Here is a 23,158-nt window from a genome sequence, read left to right on the forward strand (position 1 = left end):
ACAAAATTTTACTTTATTTTCTTTATAATTTTATAATTTAATTTTTATCTCCCAAAAATAAACTTCAAATTAATTCTTTAAAGTCTGACTTGACTACAAACAATGCTAGAAAATTACATTTCATAATGTATTTTCTCATTTTCATTATTTACAAGTCAGATAGTAATTTGAAATGTTTTTTTTCTTCTTTCTCAAGGATTCCGAGATTGAGTGGAGATTTGGGTAGGTGAGGAGAAAGGTGGTAGGACAGCTGTTTCGACGATGAAGAAGTGAAACTGATGAAGAAATCGGTGGTGTGGATAATTTGCAAAAGGATCCCATAATGTTTTGACATTGGTATTTTTTCAGAGTAAGGATTTAGTTTTTTTTTTCTTGTAATGTTAGGTTTTATAATCTTATGTTTTTATTTCACAATATTAAATAGTTCTATTCATATTTTAATTATTCTATAATTTTAAATTTTAAAAATTAATAATTATAAAAAATTTAGACATGTAACCTGTAACGCCCCAATTTTCGGGAATTCTGTGAATGTTGGCATAGGTTTAATTATGTTAGTGGGCCTCTAGAAGGCCCAAGCTTAAGATAGAACCCGGCAATTTTAGTTAATTTTTGTTCCATAAGAAAAATGGGGTGAAATTATGAAATAGAACCTATATGAAAATGTTTGAAAATGCTATAGGGTAAATTGAAGTGGCCAAATAAATAGGAGTGCAAAATAGGAGGATTTGCATGACAAACCTCCCATTTTACATGAAGTGGCCAGCCATCATGTTGTTGTAGACAATATGAGCACTTGATATCCATAATTCATGGTACAAATTGATAATGGGTTAGGTAAATGTTCCATGATAATGGATTAGGTAAATATTTCATGATAATGGATTAGGTAAATATTCCATGATAATGGGTTAGGTAAATGTTCCATGATAATGGTTTAGGTAAATGTTCCATGATGGGCATTTCGTGTCTTTTGTATTAAAGAATTAAATGGATGAAATATGAAATTTTATTAAAAGAAAAAGGGGTGAAAAGAACAAAGTTTTGTCCATCTTTGTTCATCATAGCCTAAAGTTAGAGAAGAGAAAGGAGAGGAGAAAGCTCTTGAATGTTCGGTCACTTGGGAAAGAAAATTGAAGGTAAGTTCATGGTAGTTTGCTTCTATCTTGATGTTCATGAGTTCTTCTTGATTCTACCTTAACTCTTGAAGCATATTTTGGTTTTTGGTTGTGTTGTGAGCATTTGGTCATGAATTAATATGAAGGAAATGGTTGTTGTTTCATGTTCTTTTGATGAAAAAATGGAAGATAGGTGAAGTTGAGCCAAACAAATGAGCATGCATGTGCCTTAGATGTTAAAGGGAAAAATCAGCTAACATGTTGTGCTTTAAAATGATGAAATGGAGATTATACTTAAGTAAAATCATAGATATGTGATGATTGATTGGTGATATACATGTTTAAATAACAAGCATGCAAGTTAGGTGTGAAAGAGTGATTTGGTAATAAATCTGCTTGGGACAGCAGCAGTAACGTGAATTTGGAAAATCACCATAACTTGTGGGAGATGAGTTAGAAGCTGAATAAATTATGTAATTAAAGCTTAATGAGTCTAGTTTCAAATGGAATAAACAAGAACATATTTTGAATTCTGTACAATGAGAAATTTGATTCGTAATGAAGAGTGGTCAGATTAGTCAAACAGTGAAACATGGGAAACTTTGAGAAAAATCTGGTATTGATTGGCTAAACCAAAAATTCTGAAAATTTTATGGATAGAAGATATATGAGTCTATTTTCAAGGAAAATTAACGGCACTTGATTTGGAGTTTCATAGCTCTAGTTATAAATGATTTAGTGACTGTTGCTCAGGAAGACAGCTTGCAGTGAAATTATGATTATGTGGTAAATATTGACAAAAATTTGTTAATGAGTTGCTTATTGATTTCTTATAAGCTTACTATGATCTGTAGGTGTGGTTGGCCGAATATTGTAAGGGGTTAATACGTAGTTTGTATTTGAATAGTTAGATTAACGTGTTAGTAATCCAATTGTAGGCAGTTCGTGTGTGGATCTCGTCAGCATATCGTCGCAAACAGGTGTGTAACTAACACCCTCTTTCTTAGTCTAGATCGGCAAAAGTCGAAAAGCCGAAATGCCAAAAACCGGTATTTTTGTAGATTTGCGAGTGTGCGAATGCTCGTGAGGTAAATTGATTAATGTTTTTGGTAAGCTGCAATGTTTGGACTGCAAAGTGCATGGTTTCTGTGCCCTCGATATTTTTGGGCTTAATGGGCCAAAATTGGAATGATGGGCCAACAGGCCCAATTCGGTAAGAACCCTCGGTAGTGATTCTGTTAGTACGTGAAAGGTAGGAATATGCATGAAAAACCCTAAAATAGATAAATTACTGAAATACCTTTAAAAGTGAAAAATTTACAGTTTTACCCCTAGGAGATAAATTACCGAAATACCCATAAGGTTAAATTGACCTAAATGCATGTTTGACTGTTGTTATTTACTGCATGCCATGTTGTTATTATCTGATACATGGGACTGGGATATTGACGGAGGAAGTACTGAAAGTGGCTTGTCTACGTACTGGAGGCTTTGCCTCAATTCTTTGATAATCGAGCAGCAAGGTGCAAGAATCGTGGAGTGTTGGGTGGGTGGGTTGAGCTATTCCCACATGGAGTGTATGGCTGGTACGAGGGGAGTGTAGTGGTTGGTGGATTGAGTAGTCTCCCCAAATGGGCTTGCATATGTTTCTTGATGTTGCATGTATTTTGAAATGGGCCTATGGGCCATCTTGTTATCTGAATAAGGGGCTAAGGCCCGGTTTATTATAATCTGAAAGGGCTCGCCCAGACCACTTTATTACTGAATGGGCTTAGGCCCAATGGGCTTGAGTGACTTGGGCTTTGAATGGGTTTCCTTACACACTGAGTTTCCCCAAACTCACCCGTTCTTTAACCTTGCAGGTGAGCCTTGATGTGGGTGACTTGGAGCCGGAGGGGATTCAGAGTGGCCATGGTGAATACTTTTGGGTTTGAAAAAGAGACTGGTTTTCTTAAGTTATTTTTAATTGCTATTTAATTTTTGGGTTGTAATAAGGCCATTTTAACTTTATTTTCTTCTTTTATTTTTCTGGGATTATATTATTAAAAACAACTTTAAATTGATGGATACTAATTCAAATGGGCTAGACTTAAGGCGTGATTTCAAAACAATACTTGTTTTTTTTAAAAATAACACGACGTCACGAATATTCGATTTACCAAAGATAATCACTCAAAGAAATTTCAACTTGTTATAACCAAGTGTGGCAATGGATGTGGGCATGTCTAGGATTGGATCCAATCGAAGAGCTTGGTACTTAAGCATCCTTCATGGCTCACCTCCTCTGTTATGGATACCTACCTGGTGCCCAGCTTACATTCACTTGGTTAGTTTGACAAAAGTCGGCTTTTTAAAACACTAAAAAGGGAATACGGGTTTTTGACTTCAAAGTGGCACGTCGGATTCGGCCTTAACGACTGAGCCGAGTTTAGGGTGCTACATAACCACAAACATAATTTATTGTAATCATAATGACTTATTTGACCAACTCTAAATATAGCAAGTGACAGCTTATCATAGTGAAGATGGAAGTGACTACGCCACTTCAAAAATTTACCTCAACAAGATTAATTTAGCTTAATAAGTGATAATATGACCAGGTCAAGTTGGTTAAAGATAAAGAAAGGGTTGTTTCCTTATTTTCCAAGTATCTTAGGTATATATATATATATATATGAATGATATTATGCTTTGTAATAGAATTATGTATCTTTGAAATTTTTTTATCAATAAAATTACTCTAAGGGAGTTTTCTTTTAAGGCTAGTTTCTTTTTTTATTGGGTTTTTGCTTCAAATATTTAAGGATTGCTGAAGAGGTTCTTTGTAATTTTAGCTTATCTAATTCAAATCATTTGGGAGCGTTAATTAAAAATCACTATAATTATTTGTTGGTTCAAGCTCACAAAAATGAGGTTAGGCTATCTATCCAACTACATTGTCACTAACCCCATTCATCTTGCATCTTCTTTTTATCAATCATTGTTAGGTTATCGAGACTTACAAAAATAAAGACCTATTTAAAAATATTAGTTAATAGATGGTAACAATCATTGTTATTATTGAGACTTACAAAAATAAAGGCCTACTTAAAAATATAAATTAATAAATGGTAACAAGTAAAATCGTATCCACAAAGATAAGTGATAATTCTATTTCTTAAATAAAAATAGGTTGAGTAGTATACACTTTAAAACATAAATTTTTGCTTATGTTGCTTCTCCTTTTGCTACCATTTCATACACTTTCCTAACAATTCTCCATTTTCCACTTTATAGTTTATATCTAATCAAAAACCAAATGGGGACAAGGGGGCCTACTCCTACCTCATGTCTTTGACTTTTCTTTTGTCTCCAGATTCCATCTGTTGTGTAGCACCCCAAACCCGGCCCAGAAGTTATGGCCGGATCCGGCATGCCACACCAAAAACGTTAAAAAAAAATTTTCCATTCTAAGTCCAGAAAATCGTACTTGATGTTCAAAAGATTAATTCATTAAGGGTTAAAGTGAATGGAAGCATGCACCGGTAGGAAACCGAAAAGAGGTGGTGAGTCCATCGGATTGCTTAATACCAAGCTCCTTCGGATCCAATCCTAGACATGCATACCGCATTGCCACACCTTAACGTCATGGATATTTCTAGAAAACCGATTTGATTAAGTCATTTTTAGGAAAAGTGATTAATTTTGGAAAATACTTTCATTGCGGAAGCTTTGCTTGTTGTCGTGTTATTTTGAAATCAACTGTTGTTTTTGAAAACGCGCCCTAAAGCTATCCAATTTCAACAGTTAAAATAAGTATTACCTATCTTACTAATACATATTAAAAACCACCAAAAATAAATAAGCGGCCTTATTACATTTAAAAGCCCAAAACCACAAACGTAATTAAAAGGATGTCCAGTTCACCAGAAGAAAATCAAACTTTCAGAACGGGTGGCCACTCCGAATTCCCTCACAACTCCAAGCCCACTATGGTTGGGGATTTCCTGCGTGGATGAAAATAAAAGGGATGAGTTTGGGGAAACTCAGTGTGTAAGGAAAACCCATTCAAAGTCCAAGTCAGCTCAAGCCCATTGGGCCTAAGCCCATTCAGTAACATGGTCTTGGGCGAGCCCTTTTGATTACAATAAAGCGGGCCTTAGCCCTTATTCAGAGAGATAATGATGGCCCATAGGCCCATTTCAAAATACATGCAACATCAATAAACATATGCAAGCCCATTTGGGGAGACTACTCAACCCACCAACCACTACACTCCACCCGTACCAGCCATACACTCCATGTGGGGAATAGCTCAACCCACCCAGCCCAACACTCCACAGTTGCAGCCTTGCTGCTCAGTTAACAGTAAATTGAGGCAAAGCCTCCAGTACGTGGACAAGCCACTTTCAGTACTTCCTCCATCAATATCCCAGTCCATGCATCGAGATAATAACATGGCATGCGATAAATAACAACATCAAACATGCATTTAGGTCAATTTAACCCTAGGGTATTTGGTAATTTATCTACTAGGGTAAAGCGTAAATTTTCCACTTTTAAAGGTATTTCAATAATTTATCTATTTTAGGGTTTTTCATGCATATTCCTACCTTTCACCTACTAATAGAATCACGTACCGAGGGTTCTTACCGAATTGGGCCCGTTGGCCCATCATTCCAATTTTGGCCCATTAAGCCCAAAAATATCGAGGGCACAGAAATCATGCACTTTACAGTCTAAATTTTGCAGCTTACCAAAAACATTAATCGATTTACCTCACGAACATTCGCACACTCGCAAATCTACAAAATACCGGTTTTCGGCATTTCGACTTTTCGACTTTTGCCGATCCAGACTAAGAAAGAGGGTGTTAGTTACACACCTGTTTGCGACGATATGTTGACGAGATCCACACACGAACCGCCTACAATTGGATTACTAACACGTTAATCTAACTATTCAAATACAAACTACGTATTAACCCCTTACGATATTCGGCCAACCACACCTACAGATTATAGTAAGCTTATAAGAAAACAATAGGCAACTCATTAACAAATTTTTGTCAATGTTTACCACATAATCATAATTTCACTGCAAGTTGTCTTCCTGAGCAACAGTCACTAAATTATTTATAACTGGAGCTACGAAACTCCAAATCAAGTGCCGTTAATTTTCCTGAAAATAGACTCATATATATTCTATCCATAAAATTTTCAGAATTTTGGTTTAGCCAATCAATACCAGATTTTTCTCAAAGTTTCCCATGTTTCACTGTTTGACTAATCTGACCACCCTTCATTACGAATCAAATTTCTCATTGTACAGAATTCAAAATATGTTCTTGTTTATTTCATTAGAAACTAGACTCAATAAGCTTTAATTACATAATTTATTCAGCTTCTAATTCTTCTCCCACAATTTATGGTAATTTTCCAAAGTCATGTTACTGCTGCTGTCCCAAGCAGATTTATTACCAAATCACTCTTTCATACACCTATCTTGCATGCATGTTATTTAAACATGTATATCACCAATCAATCATCACATATCTATGATTTTTACTTAAGCATAATCTCCATTTCATCATTTTAAAGCACAACATGTTAGCTGATTTTTCCCTTTAACATCTAAGGCACATGCATGCTCATTTGTTTGGCTCAACTTCACCTATCTTCCATTTTCATCAAAAAACATGAAACAACAACCATTTCCTTCATTTTAATTCATGACTAAATGCTCACAACACAACTAAAAATCAAAATATACTTCAAGAGTTAAGGTAGAATCAAGAAGAACTCATGAACTTCAAAATAGAAGCAAGGTATCAAGAACTTACCTTCAATTTTCCTCCTCCTAATGACCAAATACTCAAGAGCTTTCTCCTCTTCTTTCTCTTCTCTAACTTTCAGCTATGATGAACAAAGATGGACAAAACTTTGTTCTTTTCACCCCTTTTTCTTTAATAAAACTTCATATTTCATCCATTTAATTCTTTAATACAAAAGACATGAAATTCTTATCATGAAACATTTACCTAACCCATTATCATGAAACATTTACCTAATACATTATCATAAAACATTTACCTAACCCATTATCATGAAACATTTACCTAACAGATTATCATGAAACATTTACCTAACCTATTATCAATTTGTATCAATTTGTACCATAAATTATGGATATCAAGTGTACATTTTGTCTACATTCAACATGATGGCTGGCCACTTCATGTAAAATGGGAGGCTTGTCATGCAAATCCTCCTATTTTGCACTCCTATTTATTTGGTCACTTCAATTTAGCCTATAGCATTTTCAAACATTTTCACATAGGTCCTATTTCATAATTTCACTCACAAATGACAAAATTAAAGCATGAAATTTTGCCAATCATTCACAGAATTCCCGAAAATTGAGGCGTTACATGTTGAGCATTGGCATGCAATACAACATGTAACCGACAGCAAGACAGCAGCAATTCACCAGCAGACATGCAAGGGAATAGAACCGAGTGCAACAACATCATTTTGTTTCCATGTGACTTAGTTTGGTTTCTTTATAACTTGTACTTAAAGTCAATAGGATTAGAATTTGATTTGAAATTGATGTAGAAGCTGATATGCCAGCTTGCTTTTGTCTGTAATTCAAGTTTGTATTAGTCATATTAGTGGGAGCAGTTATGTTGGTAGGTAACTGACTCATTTACTTTGTAACTTACATATATTTTGAATTATTAACAATGAAAAGATACAAGATTTTCTCTCAATCTCTCCTTGATCAAACTCATCCATTTTTTCTTCAGTTTTATCTTGTTTTTTTTTTGAAAAATCAACTTTTTTTTTATGTTTTTGTTACTGCATTGTTCCAACAAATGGTAATCAGAGCCTAAGTCTTTGAGGGCCTCTGTTTGTTGGTTGCTTTGTTAAGAAAATATAAGCTTGGGAAGGAAGAAATCGAGGCTGTTCAGTTTGTTTCAGCAAGATGAGCTTCACTCCACCTCTACCTCCAGTGTTTGCTGGTGAAAACTACCACATTTGGGTAGTCAAGATGAAGACATATCTTCAAGCTCAAGACTTGTGGAGTGTAGTTGAGAATGACATCGAACCACCTCCATTGAGGGCCAATCCCACGATTGCTCAAATGAGGCAGCATGCTGAGGAGAGCACCAAGAAGCACAAAGCCTTGGCCTGCTTGCAAAATGGAGTGAAAGATGTAATCTTCACTCGAATCATGGCCTGCAGCACACCTAAGGAAGAATGGGAAAGGTTGAAGGAGGAGTTCATGGGGTCAGATAAAGCTAGGCAGAAACAAGTGATTAACTTGAGGAGAGACTTTGAAAACTTAAAGATGAAAGAGTCTGAGAGCATTAAGCAATATTTTGACAGGATCATGGCCACTGCCAATAGCATAAGGTTACTTGGTGAAGATTTCAATGATAGCAGGGTTGTTGAAAAGGTTATCACCACACTTCCTGAGAGATTTGAGTCCAAAATCTCATCACTTGAAGACTCAAGGGACTTGTCAACCATTTCTTTATCTGAATTGGTGAACTCCCTTTATGCATTGGAGCAGAGAAGGGCTAGCAGGCAGGAAGACCATCCTGAAGGAGCCTTCCAAGCAAAGGCCAAAGAGAGCTCCAGCGCAAGTCAAAAAGGAAAGAAGCCTTGGCTTGAAAAGAGGGACAAAACTAAAAAGGATTCAGGCAAGAGGAAGTTTCCACCATGTGTCCACTGCAAGAAGACTACACATTCTAAAAAATTTTGCTGGTTTAGGCCAGACATTCAATGTAGGAGCTGCAAGCAATTTGGCCATGTTGAGAAAGTTTGTAAAAACAAACCAAAGGCACCAGCACAGCAGCAGATTCAAGCTCAAGCTACTGAGGACCTTCAAGCTTAGGAGGAGCATGTGTTCATAGCCTCTTGCTTTGTATTTTCAAGCAAAGTCAAAAGTAATTGATTGGTGGATAGTGGCTGCTCACACCACATGGCAGGTGATGAGAGCTTGTTTAAGGATCTTGACAGAAGTTATGGCTCAAAAATCAGAATTGGCAATGGTGAACTGATTGAAGCCAAAAGCAGAGGCAGTGTTTTAATCAACACCTGTTTAGGTAATAAAGTCATTTCAGATGTGCTTTTTGTACCTAACATTGATCAGAATCTATTGAGTGTTGGTCAGTTAGTTGAAAAAGGGTATTCCTTAGTTTTCAAGAATGGTTCATGTGTTATAAAAGACATTCATGGCCAGGAAATGATCACTGTAGGCATGGTAGACAAATGTTTCATGCTTGATATGAATCAACTCGAGAAGAAAGCTTATACAAGCCTAGTTGATAATGCTGGTCTATGGCACAGAAGATTAGGCCATGTTAATTTCAGATCACTTTATCTATTGCATAAACAAAATTTGGTAGAGGATATGTCCAAAGTGGAAGCAAGTGACACTGTTTGTGATGTCTGTCAGTTTGGTAAGCAAGCTAGATTGCCATTTCCAGTGAACCAGGCATGGAGAGCTCGAGAAAGGCTTGAACTGGTGTACTCTGATATTTGTGGACCAATGAAGTCCCCTTCTTTGAATAGCAGCAAGTATTTTGTGCTTTTCATTGATGATCTGACCAGATTTTGTTAGGTTTACTTTATGAAACACAAGTCTGAGGTGTTTGAAGCCTTTAGCAGGTTTAAAGTATTAGTGGAGAACCAGACAGGCTGTAAGATCAAGGCATTAAAAACTGACAATGGGGCTAAATACTTGTCTGAGAGGTTTGAAAAGCTTTGTGAGCATGCAGGGATCTATCATCAGCTCGCCACTGTTTATACTCCACAGCAAAATAGAGTTTGTGAAAGGAAGAACAAAATAGTGATGGATATAGCCAGATGTTTGCTATTTCAAAGCAAACTTCCAAGTAAATTTTGGGCAGAAGCTGTCAACACCTCAGTTTACCTACTGAACAAGCTTCCAACTCGAGCAGTGAAGGATAAAACACCCTTTGAAGCATGGTATGGACTCAAACCATCAGTTTCCCATCTAAAAGTGTTTGGATGTGTGTGTTATGCTCTCATTCCAGTTGAAAGAAGAACCAAACTTGAGAAAAGGTCTACCCCTGGGATATTTGTTGGCTACAGCAGTACCAAAAAAGGGCTATAGAGTGTATGACCCTTCAACAAAGAAAGTTTTGGTGAGCAGGGACATCAGATTTGATGAGGAAAAGTTTTGGAGTTGGGAAGGTTCAGATGCAAGTTAGATTGATGAAGATCAACTTGACATCAGTCTAGAGCCAGCTGAGAATAAACCAGAAAGTGCAGACATTGATGATCCTCCTATGAGAGGAGCCAGAAGCATTGCTGACATCTACCATAGATGCAATGCAGCAATAGTTGAGCCTTCAAGCTATGAAGAAGCTGCAAGGACAAATGCTGGAAGAAGGCAATGGAAGCTGAGCTTGAGATGATCATGAAGAATGAAACTTGGGACTTGGTTGATAGGCCAGACCAGAAGAAAGTCATATGCTTCAAGTGGGTTTTTAGAGCCAAATTCAACTCTGATGGCTCTTTAAACAAACATAAGGCAAGGTTGGTGGTGAAGGGCTATAGTCAAGAGTATGGCACTGACTTCATGGAGACATTTCCTCCAGTAGCAAGGCTTGACACAATCAAGCTTCTGTTTGCACTGGCTGCCCAAAAACAGTGGAAGATTCACCAATTGGATGTCAAGTCTGCCTTTTTGAATGGTTTTATGAAGGAGGAAATTTACATAGAGCAAGCAGAAGGGTTTAAAGTCCCAGGAGAAGAGGATAAGGTCTATAGGCTGAAGAAGGCATTATATGGTCTGAAACAGGCACCTAGGGCCTGGTATGACAGAATTGATGAGTATCTGTCAAGGCTTGGGTTTGAGAAAAGCCTAAGTGAGCCAACACTTTATGTGAAGAAAGCTGAAGATGAAACTTTGTTAATTTTTTAGTTTATGTGGATGATCTGCTAGTGACTGGAAGCAGAATTGATCTGATCAATGACTTCAAGACTCAAATGAGGGAAGTGTTTGATATGACTGACTTGGGAGTCATGACATACTTCCTTGGCATGGAAGTGAACCAGTCTTGTAGAACCTATATTTTGCCCGGGCTTACAAAAATTAAAAATTAAACAAAAAAATAAAATTAAACAGTCCATTTAAGTCCTTTTACAGAACCCAAAATACAAACCCACTAACCACTGCCCAAAAACTAAAACCCAAAATCAAACCTAAAAATTCTACCCGTGAACTATAACCCAAATACCCATACCTAAACTCACAATCCAAATCAGGCCCAAAATACCCTTTTGACCCAACAAACAAACACAGCCCAGCTAGCCCAACTGACTTAAGGAGTTTCAGCTTCTGAGAAACCCTAGCTAGGGTTCGCACCGCAAGCTCCCTCGTGATCACAACTGATATCAGCCTCGTTTTGCTGCCACAATCAAAGGCCTAAATCAGCATGCGCTCGACTCCATCGCAATCGTCACGTATAGACCTGCAAAAGGAAGGAAAACAGCACAGACCTAAGTCAGCATGCCCTCGTCTCCATCGCAATCATCACGTATAGACCTGCAAAAGGAAGGAAAACAGCACAGAATCGAAACTAATACGGCAGGGAATAAAACCAGATTTTGTAACATTTATTTTCAAATTCCCAGTGGCTATAAAAAGCCCAAATCAAAACGATGTAGGGAGAGTTTTTTTATGCATATATCGACAGAAATAAAAAAACTAAAAATACAAGCAGTTTTCATACCAAAAAGCAAAGGTGATTTATTTTCTTTATTTCCTTCTTTCTTTTTTTTTTTTTTTGCATGTAAATAGTGTTAGAAATGAATATAAGGGTTACCTGTTGATTCGTGAGAGAAAGAGGAAATTTTTTAGAGCCCTAACCGCCAGGCACGGTGGCTCAGACGGTGACGAGTGAAGCGCGTGTGGCCGAAGGCGGTGGTGCTCCGGGACGAGCCAGGACGGCCACTGGCCGGAGCTCTGAGAGAATTTTGGAGCTTTTTTTTTTGTTGAATGTTTAAAATGAATGTTTAAAGTTTTTTTTTTTTTTACTTTTATAACATCAGTAAAACGACGCCGTTTTAGCTTAATCTAATAAGCCTAAAACGACGTTGTTTCGAAGCATTAGGATCAGCGCGTTGACCTGTTTACCCGGGGAGGATCCGTGCATTTTTAATAAAAGGGCTAATTGCCCAATCGACCCTTCTGTATTTTTTATATTTATAATTTCATTTTATTTTTATTAAAATCTGACCCTAACCTTTTATTTCTATTTCAATTTAGTCCTAACAGCCCCTTTGAGGCCTATTCTGAAACGACGCCATTTTTGGGATTAGGGCTAATTGCCCAGTGAGTCCCTACAAATTTAGCGAGTCTTTCAATTTGGCCCAAAATATTTAAATTTATTTATAATTAACCCTAAAATTTTAAAATTAAATTAAAATTTTGTTTTATAAATTCAATTTATTTTAAATACTATATATTTTTATAAACATTAGTTATATATATAATAATATATTATTTTATTTATGTTATTAATAATATTATATATATTTTTATAAATTTTATTATATGTTATTTATTCCATTTATATTTTATTATATATTTTTACTATATATATATTAATTATTTTACTACATTTTATATGTAAATTTACTTAATATATCATTCTTATTATTTTATATTTGATCTATCATATAGTTTATATCATTATATATATATATATATTGTTTATAAATTTATTATATATTATATATTTTACGATAAATTATTCCTTACGTTACTTCTATTTTATTATAAAATATATATTATCTCATTACTTATTAATTATATATGTTTTAAATTATTATTATTATATAAATATATGTAATATCATTATTTAGTACATTATTTCTTAGTATATTAAGTTCTTAAACTTTGTAATATGATTTGTGCATGTACCATTTTTTTAAAAAACAAGGGGTTCTCCTTTATTATTTTATATTATTCTAAATAGTTCTAAGTATCTTTATTTTTATTTCATTTGATTTATATTTTATATATTATAATTTGTTTATTTATTTTTGGTTTTCTTTTATTTTGATATTGTTTAGTAGGTTAAATTTTTATATTATTTGTTTTTGTTTTACATATTCGAATGAAATTAATTATTTATGTTAATTTAAGTTACATTTGCATTTGATATTATTATATATATATCATGCAATTTATATTGTTGTATTCATTATGCTTTACGTCGTATTTTGCATATAACGATAATGCATGTATATTTTATGTTATCCATGATTATATGCATAAAATGACAATATATATTGTGTAATTTATGCCAGTATTCATCATCTATATTATATTTGCATGGAATTTTAAAATAGGTATCATGTGGGTTAATTTATTTAATATTAGTCCTTTGTAATATGACAAATGCATCATCACTTTAAAAGAACTTCTATATTTCATTCGATCCAAAAAGATTTTTTTAAATAAGGCAATGTTTTTGGTATTTAAGAATTTTGGAGGTAGTGCCCTAACATGCTGGGTTGCGATTTTCCGTTTGTCTAAATACCTAAAATATCCTTCTAAATAAGTTTTGAAAATCACAAGGTGATTTTAGTTACGAAAGTTTAAAAATATCGTGTCCAATCATACTGGATATGATGTTTATATTCTTTCGAAGCTAAAGAATCTTGATTTTTTTAAACTCAAATTATTACAATTTTAAAGAGATCTTATTTCTAAATTCTTTCAAACTTTTGACATTAAGACAAAATTATTCAATTTGGTACCAATTTTGGGCGTTACGAGGGTGTTAATCCTTCCTCGTGCGTAACCGACTCCCGAACCTATTTTCTCGTAATTTCGTAGACCAAAACATTTTATAAAGAGATCCAATCACACTTTAAAAGGTTGGTGGCGACTCCCGTTCTTAAAATACCCTTTCCGTCTTTAAAAATCTCGTTTTTTTAAAAAGGAGGTTTTGACAAGTCTGATCGAGGAATCTTCATTAGCCAGCATGCTTTTGCCCTAAAGATCCTTGACAAGTTTTGCAAGTCAAATTGCAAATCAGTGAGCACACCAGTAGCACACGGGGAGACTTTGTCTAGTGATGGGAATGAAGCAAAAGTTGATGAAAAGGAATATCGAAGCCTAGTAGGTTGCCTGCTTTACTTAACAGCAACTAGGACTGATATTATGTTTGGTGTTAGTCTACTATCAAGATTTATGCACTACTGCAATGTGATACACCTCAAGGCAGCTAAAAGAATTCTCAGATATATCAGAGGGACTCTGAACTATGGAGTCATGCTTAAAATGGAAAATGAAATTAACAAGATATTCTGATAGTGACTGGGCTAGTTCTGTTGATGACATGAAGAGTACCTCTGGTTACTTCTTTACTCTTAGCTCAAGAGTTTTTTGTTGGAGCTCTAAGAAGCAACAAACTATTGCTCAATCCACAACTGAAGCAGAATACATTGTAGCTGCAACAGCAGTGAGTCAAGCCATTTGGCTTAGAAAATTGTTATGTGATTTAAATGAAGAGCAACTTGAACCTACTAAAGTCAAAGTTGACAACCAATCAGCAGTAGCTATTGCTAAGAATCTGATTTTTCATGGGAGAACCAAGCATTTTAAAATCAAATTTCATTTTGTGAGAGAGGCTGAGCAAACAAGAGAAGTCAGTCTCATTCATTGCAACTCACAAGACCAATTGGCTGACATTTTGACTAAGCCACTTGGTGCAACAAGGTTCGAGGTTTTAAGAAACAAGATTAATGTATGTTGCATACAGTCCAAGGAGGAGTGTTGAGCATTGGCCTACAATGCAACATGTAACCACTAGCAAGACAGTAGCAATTCACCAACAGACATGCAAGGGAATAGAACTGAGTGCAGCAACATCATTTTGTTCATTTTGTTTCCATGTGACTTAGTTTGGTTTCTTTGTAACTTGTACTTAAAGTCAATAGGATTTGAATTTGATTTGAAATTGATGTAGAAGCTGATATGCCAGCTTGGTTTTGTGTGTAATTCAAGTTTGTATTAGTCATATTAGTGGGAGTAGTTATGTTGGTAGGTAACTGACTCATTTGCTTTGTAACTTACATATATTTTGAATTATTAACAATGAAAAGATACAAGATTTTCTCTCAATCTCTCCTTGTTCAAACTCATCCATTTTTGCTTCGGTTTCATCTTGTTTTTTTTGAAAAATCAACTTTGTTTTATGTTTTTGTTGCTGCATTGTTCCAACACCATCATCCATCTCAGCATTGATTCACTTACTTTTTCTTGACCTTGCATGGTTACATCAAGTTGGGGTGACATTTCCTTCCTTAAGTATCTATCCTCCTAACATTCACCTCACTTTAGGTTTTTCTCACCTATATCAAGGAACAGTTTGAGAAGTTTACATATGCATTCGGGTTTTGCAACATATGCATCAAAACTATTTTAGGAGAAAAGGATTTTCATTCGTATTTTTAAGCTCTCGATAGCCGAATCCACAATAAGATTGAGCAATAAAAAATAATACATTTGTTACGGATAATACCTAAGATCATTCATGATATATTACTCAAGATTCAAGAACATACATGATCATACATGGATTATTCACTAGTTTATAGTAGTACACCACACTTTTTGGTACATTTTACATTTATATCCAACCTTAAATAAAATTTGATTGATTTAAATGCACTTTCATATTGCATACAACACAATTTATTTTTCGCCAAATCTGATACAAACCCTTGGACAAAAGCAGTTGTTTAAACACACTTACGAAAGTATGGTGGAGCATCAAGAAAGCTAGAAAACGATCGCCTTTAGATGGGTATTGGGTCAAGGAACAGTGCACGGACATCATCTTTTACGTATTCTGGTTTTGTGTATCCATCTCCATGCTTATAAAATAACTATGCTGCTCGAGCATAGTTCAAAATTCGTAAGAGCAGATCTCTCGGGCCATCTGTTGGTCTCATGCATTCTTTATTTAAATCCTTCCATGCATCCTCCAGGATTTTCTCAAAGTCTTTAAGAGTAAGCTTCTTTGAAAGGCCATGTTGGATCATGTAGCATTCCACACTAGATGGACAATGATGTCTCAACTGCTCGAACTTCAATTAGAATGAGCAACCATTGAATTAATAGTTAAAATTTTATAAGGTTATTATAGTACAAATTCAAAGAGATGTTTTTATTAACTGCATACCTTATGCGACACTATATCATTCATGAAATGACTTATAACATCTAAAGCCTTCATACTTTTGGGTTCCTTTCGCAGCCATTTAAATGCTTCTATCGCTGCCATTTTTCCCATTCCTATAAATGATATTGTTATCGATGAATCATAAGTGGACGTCTTTGTTGCAATGCTCATGTACTCCTCAAATATTGGTACATAACCATCATGGGATCATTTCACCTCAGCTTGATAGTTGTTCACTAGTCTAATGAGCTAATTATATGGTCAATTAGAATAAAAAGAAAAACATGTTAAAACATTAAGAGATACTCATATATTGTTAAATATACAAAAACCATGAGGGAAATGTGTGCTATTGATATAATTGATCTTACAACATCTTTTGCATAAGGGACACTAGAAGATCTTCCTTCCTTCTTAACCTCCTCAGCTATTTCATAAAAAAAAAACTAGCACAGCCTTGCAAATAACTTTTGTGTAATCTTGCAACTCATCAATAGCACTAATTATCTCACATCTAAAAATTATGAAATTATGCTGGTTTCATTGTTGATGAATTAAAATGAGTGAACATTCACTCTAGTAGATGGAAATGACTTATGACCTCTTTAATGCATCTATGAGACATTGAAGCTCTTGAGGTGTCCCGTATGCATCAAATGTGTCATCTAAAATTGATACTAGTAGTGTCATCTTGGTAAGAAATATTCGCCCCTGTGCATAGCAAGGTTCATAAAATAGGGAATTGCTTCATGTGTAGGCCTCCACATATCTCTCCCTTACATAAGAAAGCTCAGAGAGCTTACTGTCCTCCCAAAACCTGCAATACAAAATTCCCCTTAAAATGCAACAAAAGTCATCAGGAAATCAATCCTTAAATTGATAAGAAATGTTTTCTAATTATTTTAACCTTGCGATTTGGCTTATCTTTTGTTTATGAAGTACTTGTACTCGATTGAAGTCTAGCTTTGCAAACTTAAGAAGGGTCTCAATTCTAAAGTCCTCCTCCTCATAGAAAAAGATATAGGTTCTTGCGGCTAGTCTTGGAGGGCATTTGTTCAATGGCTGATCAAGGGCATTTGCTATTTGCTTCGCAAGATGAGGATTCGACTTGTTTTCCAATGACTTCAAGTGTATCTTGGTGAATGCAAGGGCTTCTTCTAATATATCCTCCCCGTGAACTCTAAGATAGGCAGTTTCATATAGGCTTAGCATTCCCCTAACATCGTCGATCAAGGTTTCTTTGAACTTACCATCAGTGTCCTTGAATTTGTTGAAAACATCTGATTCACATAGCTATTCTTTTATAGATAATTCATTTATCAATGGTGTTATGGTTACCGCAAGACATCTTGAAACCATATTGTCTGAAAACTCGAAACAAAATTGAAGTGGAGTTCAACTCATGGTGATTTTCGCTAAAAGATTGTGGTGGGAAGTGAAAATGGTTTCCAATTGGTTTTGGATATCATCCTCAAAGTGATAGGAAACACCAAGGCGAAGTAGAGTATCGATGAATTTAACATTCTCAAAAGGATCCGCAGTAGAACCCATCAATATGTCCTTCACTTTCTCTTTCAAAGGGGCTGGTTCTTTGGTTAAAGAATCAAACTGTAGCACCCCACACCCGGCCCAGACGTTGTGACCGGATCCAACATGCCACATCGAAGCGTTCAAAATATTTTATATTGTTGATCCTGAAAAACTTACTTAGTGTTTTAAAAGACAATTTCATTATAGGTTAAAGTGAATAGAAGCTGTGCACCAGGTAGGAAATCGGAAAAGAGGTGGTGAGTCCATCGGAATGCTTAAGTACCAAGCTCCCTTCGGATCCAATCCTAGACATGCATACCGCCATTGCCACACCTTAACGTCATGGATATTTTTAGGAAACCAATTTGATTAAGTCATTTTTAGGAAAAATGATTAATTTTGGAAAATAATTTCAGTGCTGAAGCTTTGTTTGTTGTCGTGTTATTTTGAAATCAATTATTGTTTTTGAAAACGCGCCCTAAAGCTATCCAATTTTAACAGTTAAAATAAGTAATACCTATCTTAGTAATACATATTAAAACCATCAAAAATAATTAAGCAGCCTTATTACATTTAAAAACCCAAAACTTCAAACGTAAATAAAAGGATGTCCAGTTCACGGAAGAAAATCAAACTTTCGAATGGGTGGCCACTCCGAATTCCTTCACGACTCCAAGCCCACTATGGTTGGGGATTACTGCGTGGATGAAAATAAAAGGGTGAGTTTGGGGAAACTCAGTGTAAGGAAAACCCATTCAAAGCCCAAGTCACTCAAGCCCATTGGGCCTAAGCCCATTCAGTAATAAAGATGATCTTGGGCGAGCCCTTTTCGATTACAATAAACCGAGCCTTAGCCCTTATTCAGATAATGATATGGCCCATAGGCCCATTTCAAAATACATGCAACATCAATAAACATATGCAAGCCCATTTGGGAGACTACTCAACCCACCAACCACTACACTCCACCGTACCACCATACACTCCATGTTTGAATAGCTCAACCCACCCATTAACACTCCACGATTCTGACCTTCTTTGCTCGATTAACGATAAATTGAAGCAAAGCCTCCAAGATGTGGACAAGCCACTTTCAGTACTTCCTCCGTCAATATCCCAATCCCATGCATCGAGATAATAACAACATGGCATGCGATAAATAACAACGATCAAACATGCATTTAGGTCAATTTAACCTAGGGGTATTTGGTAATTTATCTACTAGGGTAAAACTATAAATTTTCCACTTTTAAAGGTATTTCAGTAATTTATCTATTTTAGGGTTTTTCATGCATATTCCTACTTTTCACGTACTAGCAGAATCACGTACCGAGGGTTCTTACCGAATTGGGCCCATTGGCCCATCATTCCAATTTTGGCCCATTAAGCCCAAAAATATCAAGGGCATAGAAATCATGCACTTTGCAGTCCAAATTTTGTAGCTTACCAAAAAATTTAATCGATTTACCTCACGAGCATTCGTACACTCATAAATCTACAAAATACCGGTTTTCGGCATTTCGGCTTTTCAAATTTTGCCGATCCAGACTAAGAAAGAGGGTGTTAGTTACACACCTGTTTGCGATGATATGCTGACGAGATCCACACACGAATTGCCTACAATTGGATTACTAACACGTTAATCTAACTATTCAAATACGAACTACGTATTAACCCCTTACAATATTCGGCCAACCACACCTACAGATCATAGTAAGCTTATAAGAAATCAATAAGCAACTCATTAACAAATTTTTGTCAATGTTTACCACATAATCATAATTTCACTACAAGCTGTCTTCCTAAGCAACAGTTACTAAATCATTTATAACTGGAGCTACGAAACTCCAAATCAAGTGCCGTTAATTTTCCCTGAAAATAGACTCATATGTATTATATCCATAAAATTTTCAGAATTTTTGGTTTGGCCAATCCATACCAGATTTTTCCCAAAGTTTCGCATGTTTCACTGTTTGACTAATCTGACCACTCTTAATTACGAATCAAATTTCTCATTGTACAGAATTCAAAATATGTTCTCGTTTATTCCATTTGAAACTAGATTCATTAAGCTTTAATTACATAATTTATTGAGCTTCTAACTCATCTTCCACAATTTATGGTGATTTTCCAAAGTCACGTTACTGCTGCTGTCCCAAGCAGATTTATTACCAAATCACTCTTTCACACCTAACTTGCATGCTTGTTATTTAAACATGTATATAACCAATCAATCATCACATATCTATGATTTTACTTAAGTATAATCTCCATTTCATCATTTTAAAGCACAACATGTTAGCTGATTTTTCCATTTAACATCTAAGGCACATGCATGCTCATTTGTTTGGCTCAACTTCACCTATCTTCCATTTTTTCATCAAAAGAACATGAAACAACAACCATTTCCTTCATATTAATTCATGACCAAATGCTCACAACACAACCAAAAACCAAAATATGCTTCAAGAGTTAAGGTAGAATCAAGAAGAACTCATGAACATCAAGATAGAAGCAAACTACCATGAACTTACCTTCAATTTTCTTCCCCAAGTGACCGAACATTCAAGAGCTTTCTCCTCTCCTTTCTCTTCTCTAACTTTAGGCTATGATGAACAAAGATGGACAAAACTTTGTTCTTTTCACCCCTTTTTCTTTTAATAAAATTTCATATTTCATCCATTTAATTCTTTAATACAAAAGACATGAAATTCCCATCATGGAACATTTACCTAAACCATTATCATGGAACATTTACCTAACCCATTATCATGGAACATTTACCTAACCCATTATCATGGAATATTTACCTAATCCATTATCATGGAACATTTACCTAACCCATTATCAATTTGTATCAATTTGTACCATAAATTATGGATATCAAGTGGTCATATTGTCTACAACAACATGATGGCTAGCCACTTCATGTAAAATGGGAGGTTTGTCATGCAAATCCTCCTATTTTGCACTCCTATTTATTTGGCCACTTCAATTTAGCCTATAGTATTTTCAAACATTTTCGCATAGGTCCTATTTGATAATTTCACCCCCTTTTTCTTATGGAACAAAAATTAACTAAAATTGCCGGGTTCTATCTTAAGCTTGGGCCTTCTAGAGGCCCACAACATAATTAAACCTATGCCAACATTCACAGAATTCCCGAAAATTGGGGTGTTACACAAACACCTGAGACTGCTTGAAAAATTAGAGTTTTACATCGTAAATAAGAAAGCATAAGTCATTTAATTTGTTTGAAACTGATCATCTTTTTAAGGCAATAGGACTACCCAAAGAGCTTAAAAGGATGAGTTTCAAACAGAGTAGCATAATGATTTGCAAAAGGTGACAAAAGAAATGTAGGAGAGAATGGAAGACTACCAACTCATCAACTGAAGAAAAAGGAGGAAATTGATATCTCCATATGTTTTGGGGGAAAGTTGCAATGGGATGGAAAACTTGGCACTCCTCTTTGCACTGCATTTTTTCTCACAATATAATTAATAAGCAGAAAAATCTTTATTTTTGTTAAGCTACTCAACTTCCCAAGTCTGGGTCATATTTATAAGGACTAATTCACTAGTTATACTACTTCAAAGAACTTTAGGCCTAATAATAAATTTAGCCTTTAATATTTATATTTTTTTCAATTTGATCATTACTTTTTTGAGTTAAATCTATTCATTAACTTTTTAAAAATAGTCAAATCACTTTTTCTTAATTAAAATGTTGATTAAAATATTAATTTTTTTAATGATGTTGACGTGACGGAGTATTGGATGGAAATGACAGAAAGGATTATGGATAACCTTGAATGCACTCCTGAACAGAAATTAAAAAGAGCAATCTCTTCGCTAAAAGACAAGGCCTATAGATGGTGGCAAGCAGTTGAGAGGGGAACACTTGCAGAAAGACTAACTTGGAATTATTTCCAAGAAGCTTTTCAGAAAAAGTACTTGAGTCCCCAGTATGTTGAAGCCCGAAGACACGAATTTATCGAGTTAAAACAAGGAGACATGTGAGTGTCAGAATATGAAGCGAAATTTCTAAGATTAAGTTGCTATACTCCCGGTTTGGTAGCAAAAGAAGAGGACAAAAGTGTAACATTTGAAGAAGGGTTAAAATATGACCTAAAAGTTCAAGTGGCGCTCCATTAAGAAAGGAATTTCAAAAATTTGGTTGAAAAAGTCAAAATCTTAGAGGAAATAAAACATGGCTATGTGTCCCTTTTTCAAATGTAACATGGCCTGGGTGATTCCACATAGCTTAGCCACACGGCCGTATGACCCCTATTTTCCAAGTTTTGCAACTTTTTCCTAAACTTTCCAAATTGTTTTAAGTTAGTCCCAAATTGCTTTTAAGCTATTTCTAGGGCCTCAAAGGCTCGATTTAGGGATAAAGTGCATGTGATTGGATGGATTATAATATGTTTAATTTATTTGAATATTATGATGTTAAAAGTTTTTGATTGTACGGTAATGCTCCGTAACCCTTATCCGGTGACAGAGAGGAGTTAGGGGTGTTACACTTTCAAGTACCGAAAAACATGCAGAGCCGCGTCCCAATGTTCCTACCTTGGCTCAGGTATAAACTGGGATAAGACATGAATCGAGTATGCCAAATTCAGTCTAATCACTGCCAAATAAATCAAACAACCCATTAACTATCTGTACGACTCAAGATAAGACAAAACTGTCCATGTAGCATGCTCAAATTTATGATTTTGCTTTATTGGTGATCCTGCGAGCTTTACTTACAAAAGACCTTCCTCCGAAATAATATCAAGTCAATATTTCCTTTGACAAAGAAATAACCCCAAAAAGCTATGAGCTACCTCTATCCCTAAAAAATATTTCAACGCAACAATGTAATAGCCCGATTTAGACCCTAATCAGAATGGTGGTTTCAGGACCACGAATTCGAGTCAAAAAATAATTTTTAAATTATGTTTCGTGTTTATTTTGTATGAATTTATATCTGTGAAATTTTCGTGATTTAATTTTGTCGTTTAGGTGTTTGATTAAATAAAAGGACTTAATCGCATAAATTAAAAACTTGATAGTTTAAAGCATGAGGGCCAAATTGTTAGTGGCTTTCTAAGTTGGGACATTTATGTTGTAAGTATCCCATTAATAAGTAAGTGGGACGGCATAAGATATAAGTTACATGGGTTTTCTATTATATTAGTAAAGATATACAAGTAAATTAAATATTATATTATATATGTTATATTATAATATAAAACATAAAATAAACAAAGCCATATTTGAGTGTTCATATGTTCTTGGTAGCC

General features: G+C 35.1%; 1 protein-coding gene, 2 long non-coding RNA genes and 1 pseudogene across 4 annotated transcripts; 2 read left to right on the forward strand and 2 right to left on the reverse strand.

Annotated features, from left to right (window-relative positions):
• Nucleotides 1-996: 996 nt before the first annotated feature.
• Nucleotides 997-3,170, forward strand: LOC128285091 (uncharacterized). Its single transcript, XR_008275515.1, has 3 exons — nt 997-1,139; nt 2,057-2,098; nt 2,981-3,170. It is a non-coding gene; the product is annotated as an uncharacterized LOC128285091 (long non-coding RNA).
• A 1,692-nt stretch (nt 3,171-4,862) lies between these two features.
• LOC128285125 (uncharacterized) lies at nt 4,863-7,204 on the reverse strand. Of its 2 annotated transcripts, none has more exons than XR_008275548.1 (3): nt 6,940-7,204; nt 5,983-6,024; nt 4,863-5,104 (listed from the first exon to the last, which is right to left on the reverse strand). It is a non-coding gene; the product is annotated as an uncharacterized LOC128285125 (long non-coding RNA). The 2 variants fall into 2 exon arrangements; XR_008275553.1 differs by having other exon boundaries at nt 5,876-6,024.
• An 880-nt stretch (nt 7,205-8,084) lies between these two features.
• Nucleotides 8,085-8,999, forward strand: LOC108477478 (uncharacterized). The gene has a single exon (XM_017780025.1). It carries the CDS (start codon nt 8,085-8,087, stop codon nt 8,997-8,999), a length of 915 nt encoding a protein of 304 aa, XP_017635514.1.
• Nucleotides 9,000-15,949: 6,950 nt separating this feature from the next.
• On the reverse strand, nt 15,950-21,348 carry LOC108481605 (probable terpene synthase 6; annotated as a pseudogene).
• Nucleotides 21,349-23,158: the final 1,810 nt, after the last annotated feature.

Source organism: Gossypium arboreum, chromosome 1, assembly GCF_025698485.1.
Source record: "Gossypium arboreum isolate Shixiya-1 chromosome 1, ASM2569848v2, whole genome shotgun sequence".
NCBI classification, from domain to species: Eukaryota; Viridiplantae; Streptophyta; class Magnoliopsida; order Malvales; family Malvaceae; genus Gossypium; species Gossypium arboreum.

What these genes read in the sequence shown, in the direction of transcription:
- LOC108477478 (XM_017780025.1), top strand. Translation starts at nt 8,085, where the DNA reads ATGAGCTTCACTCCACCTCTACCTCCAGTGTTTGCTGGTGAAAACTAC.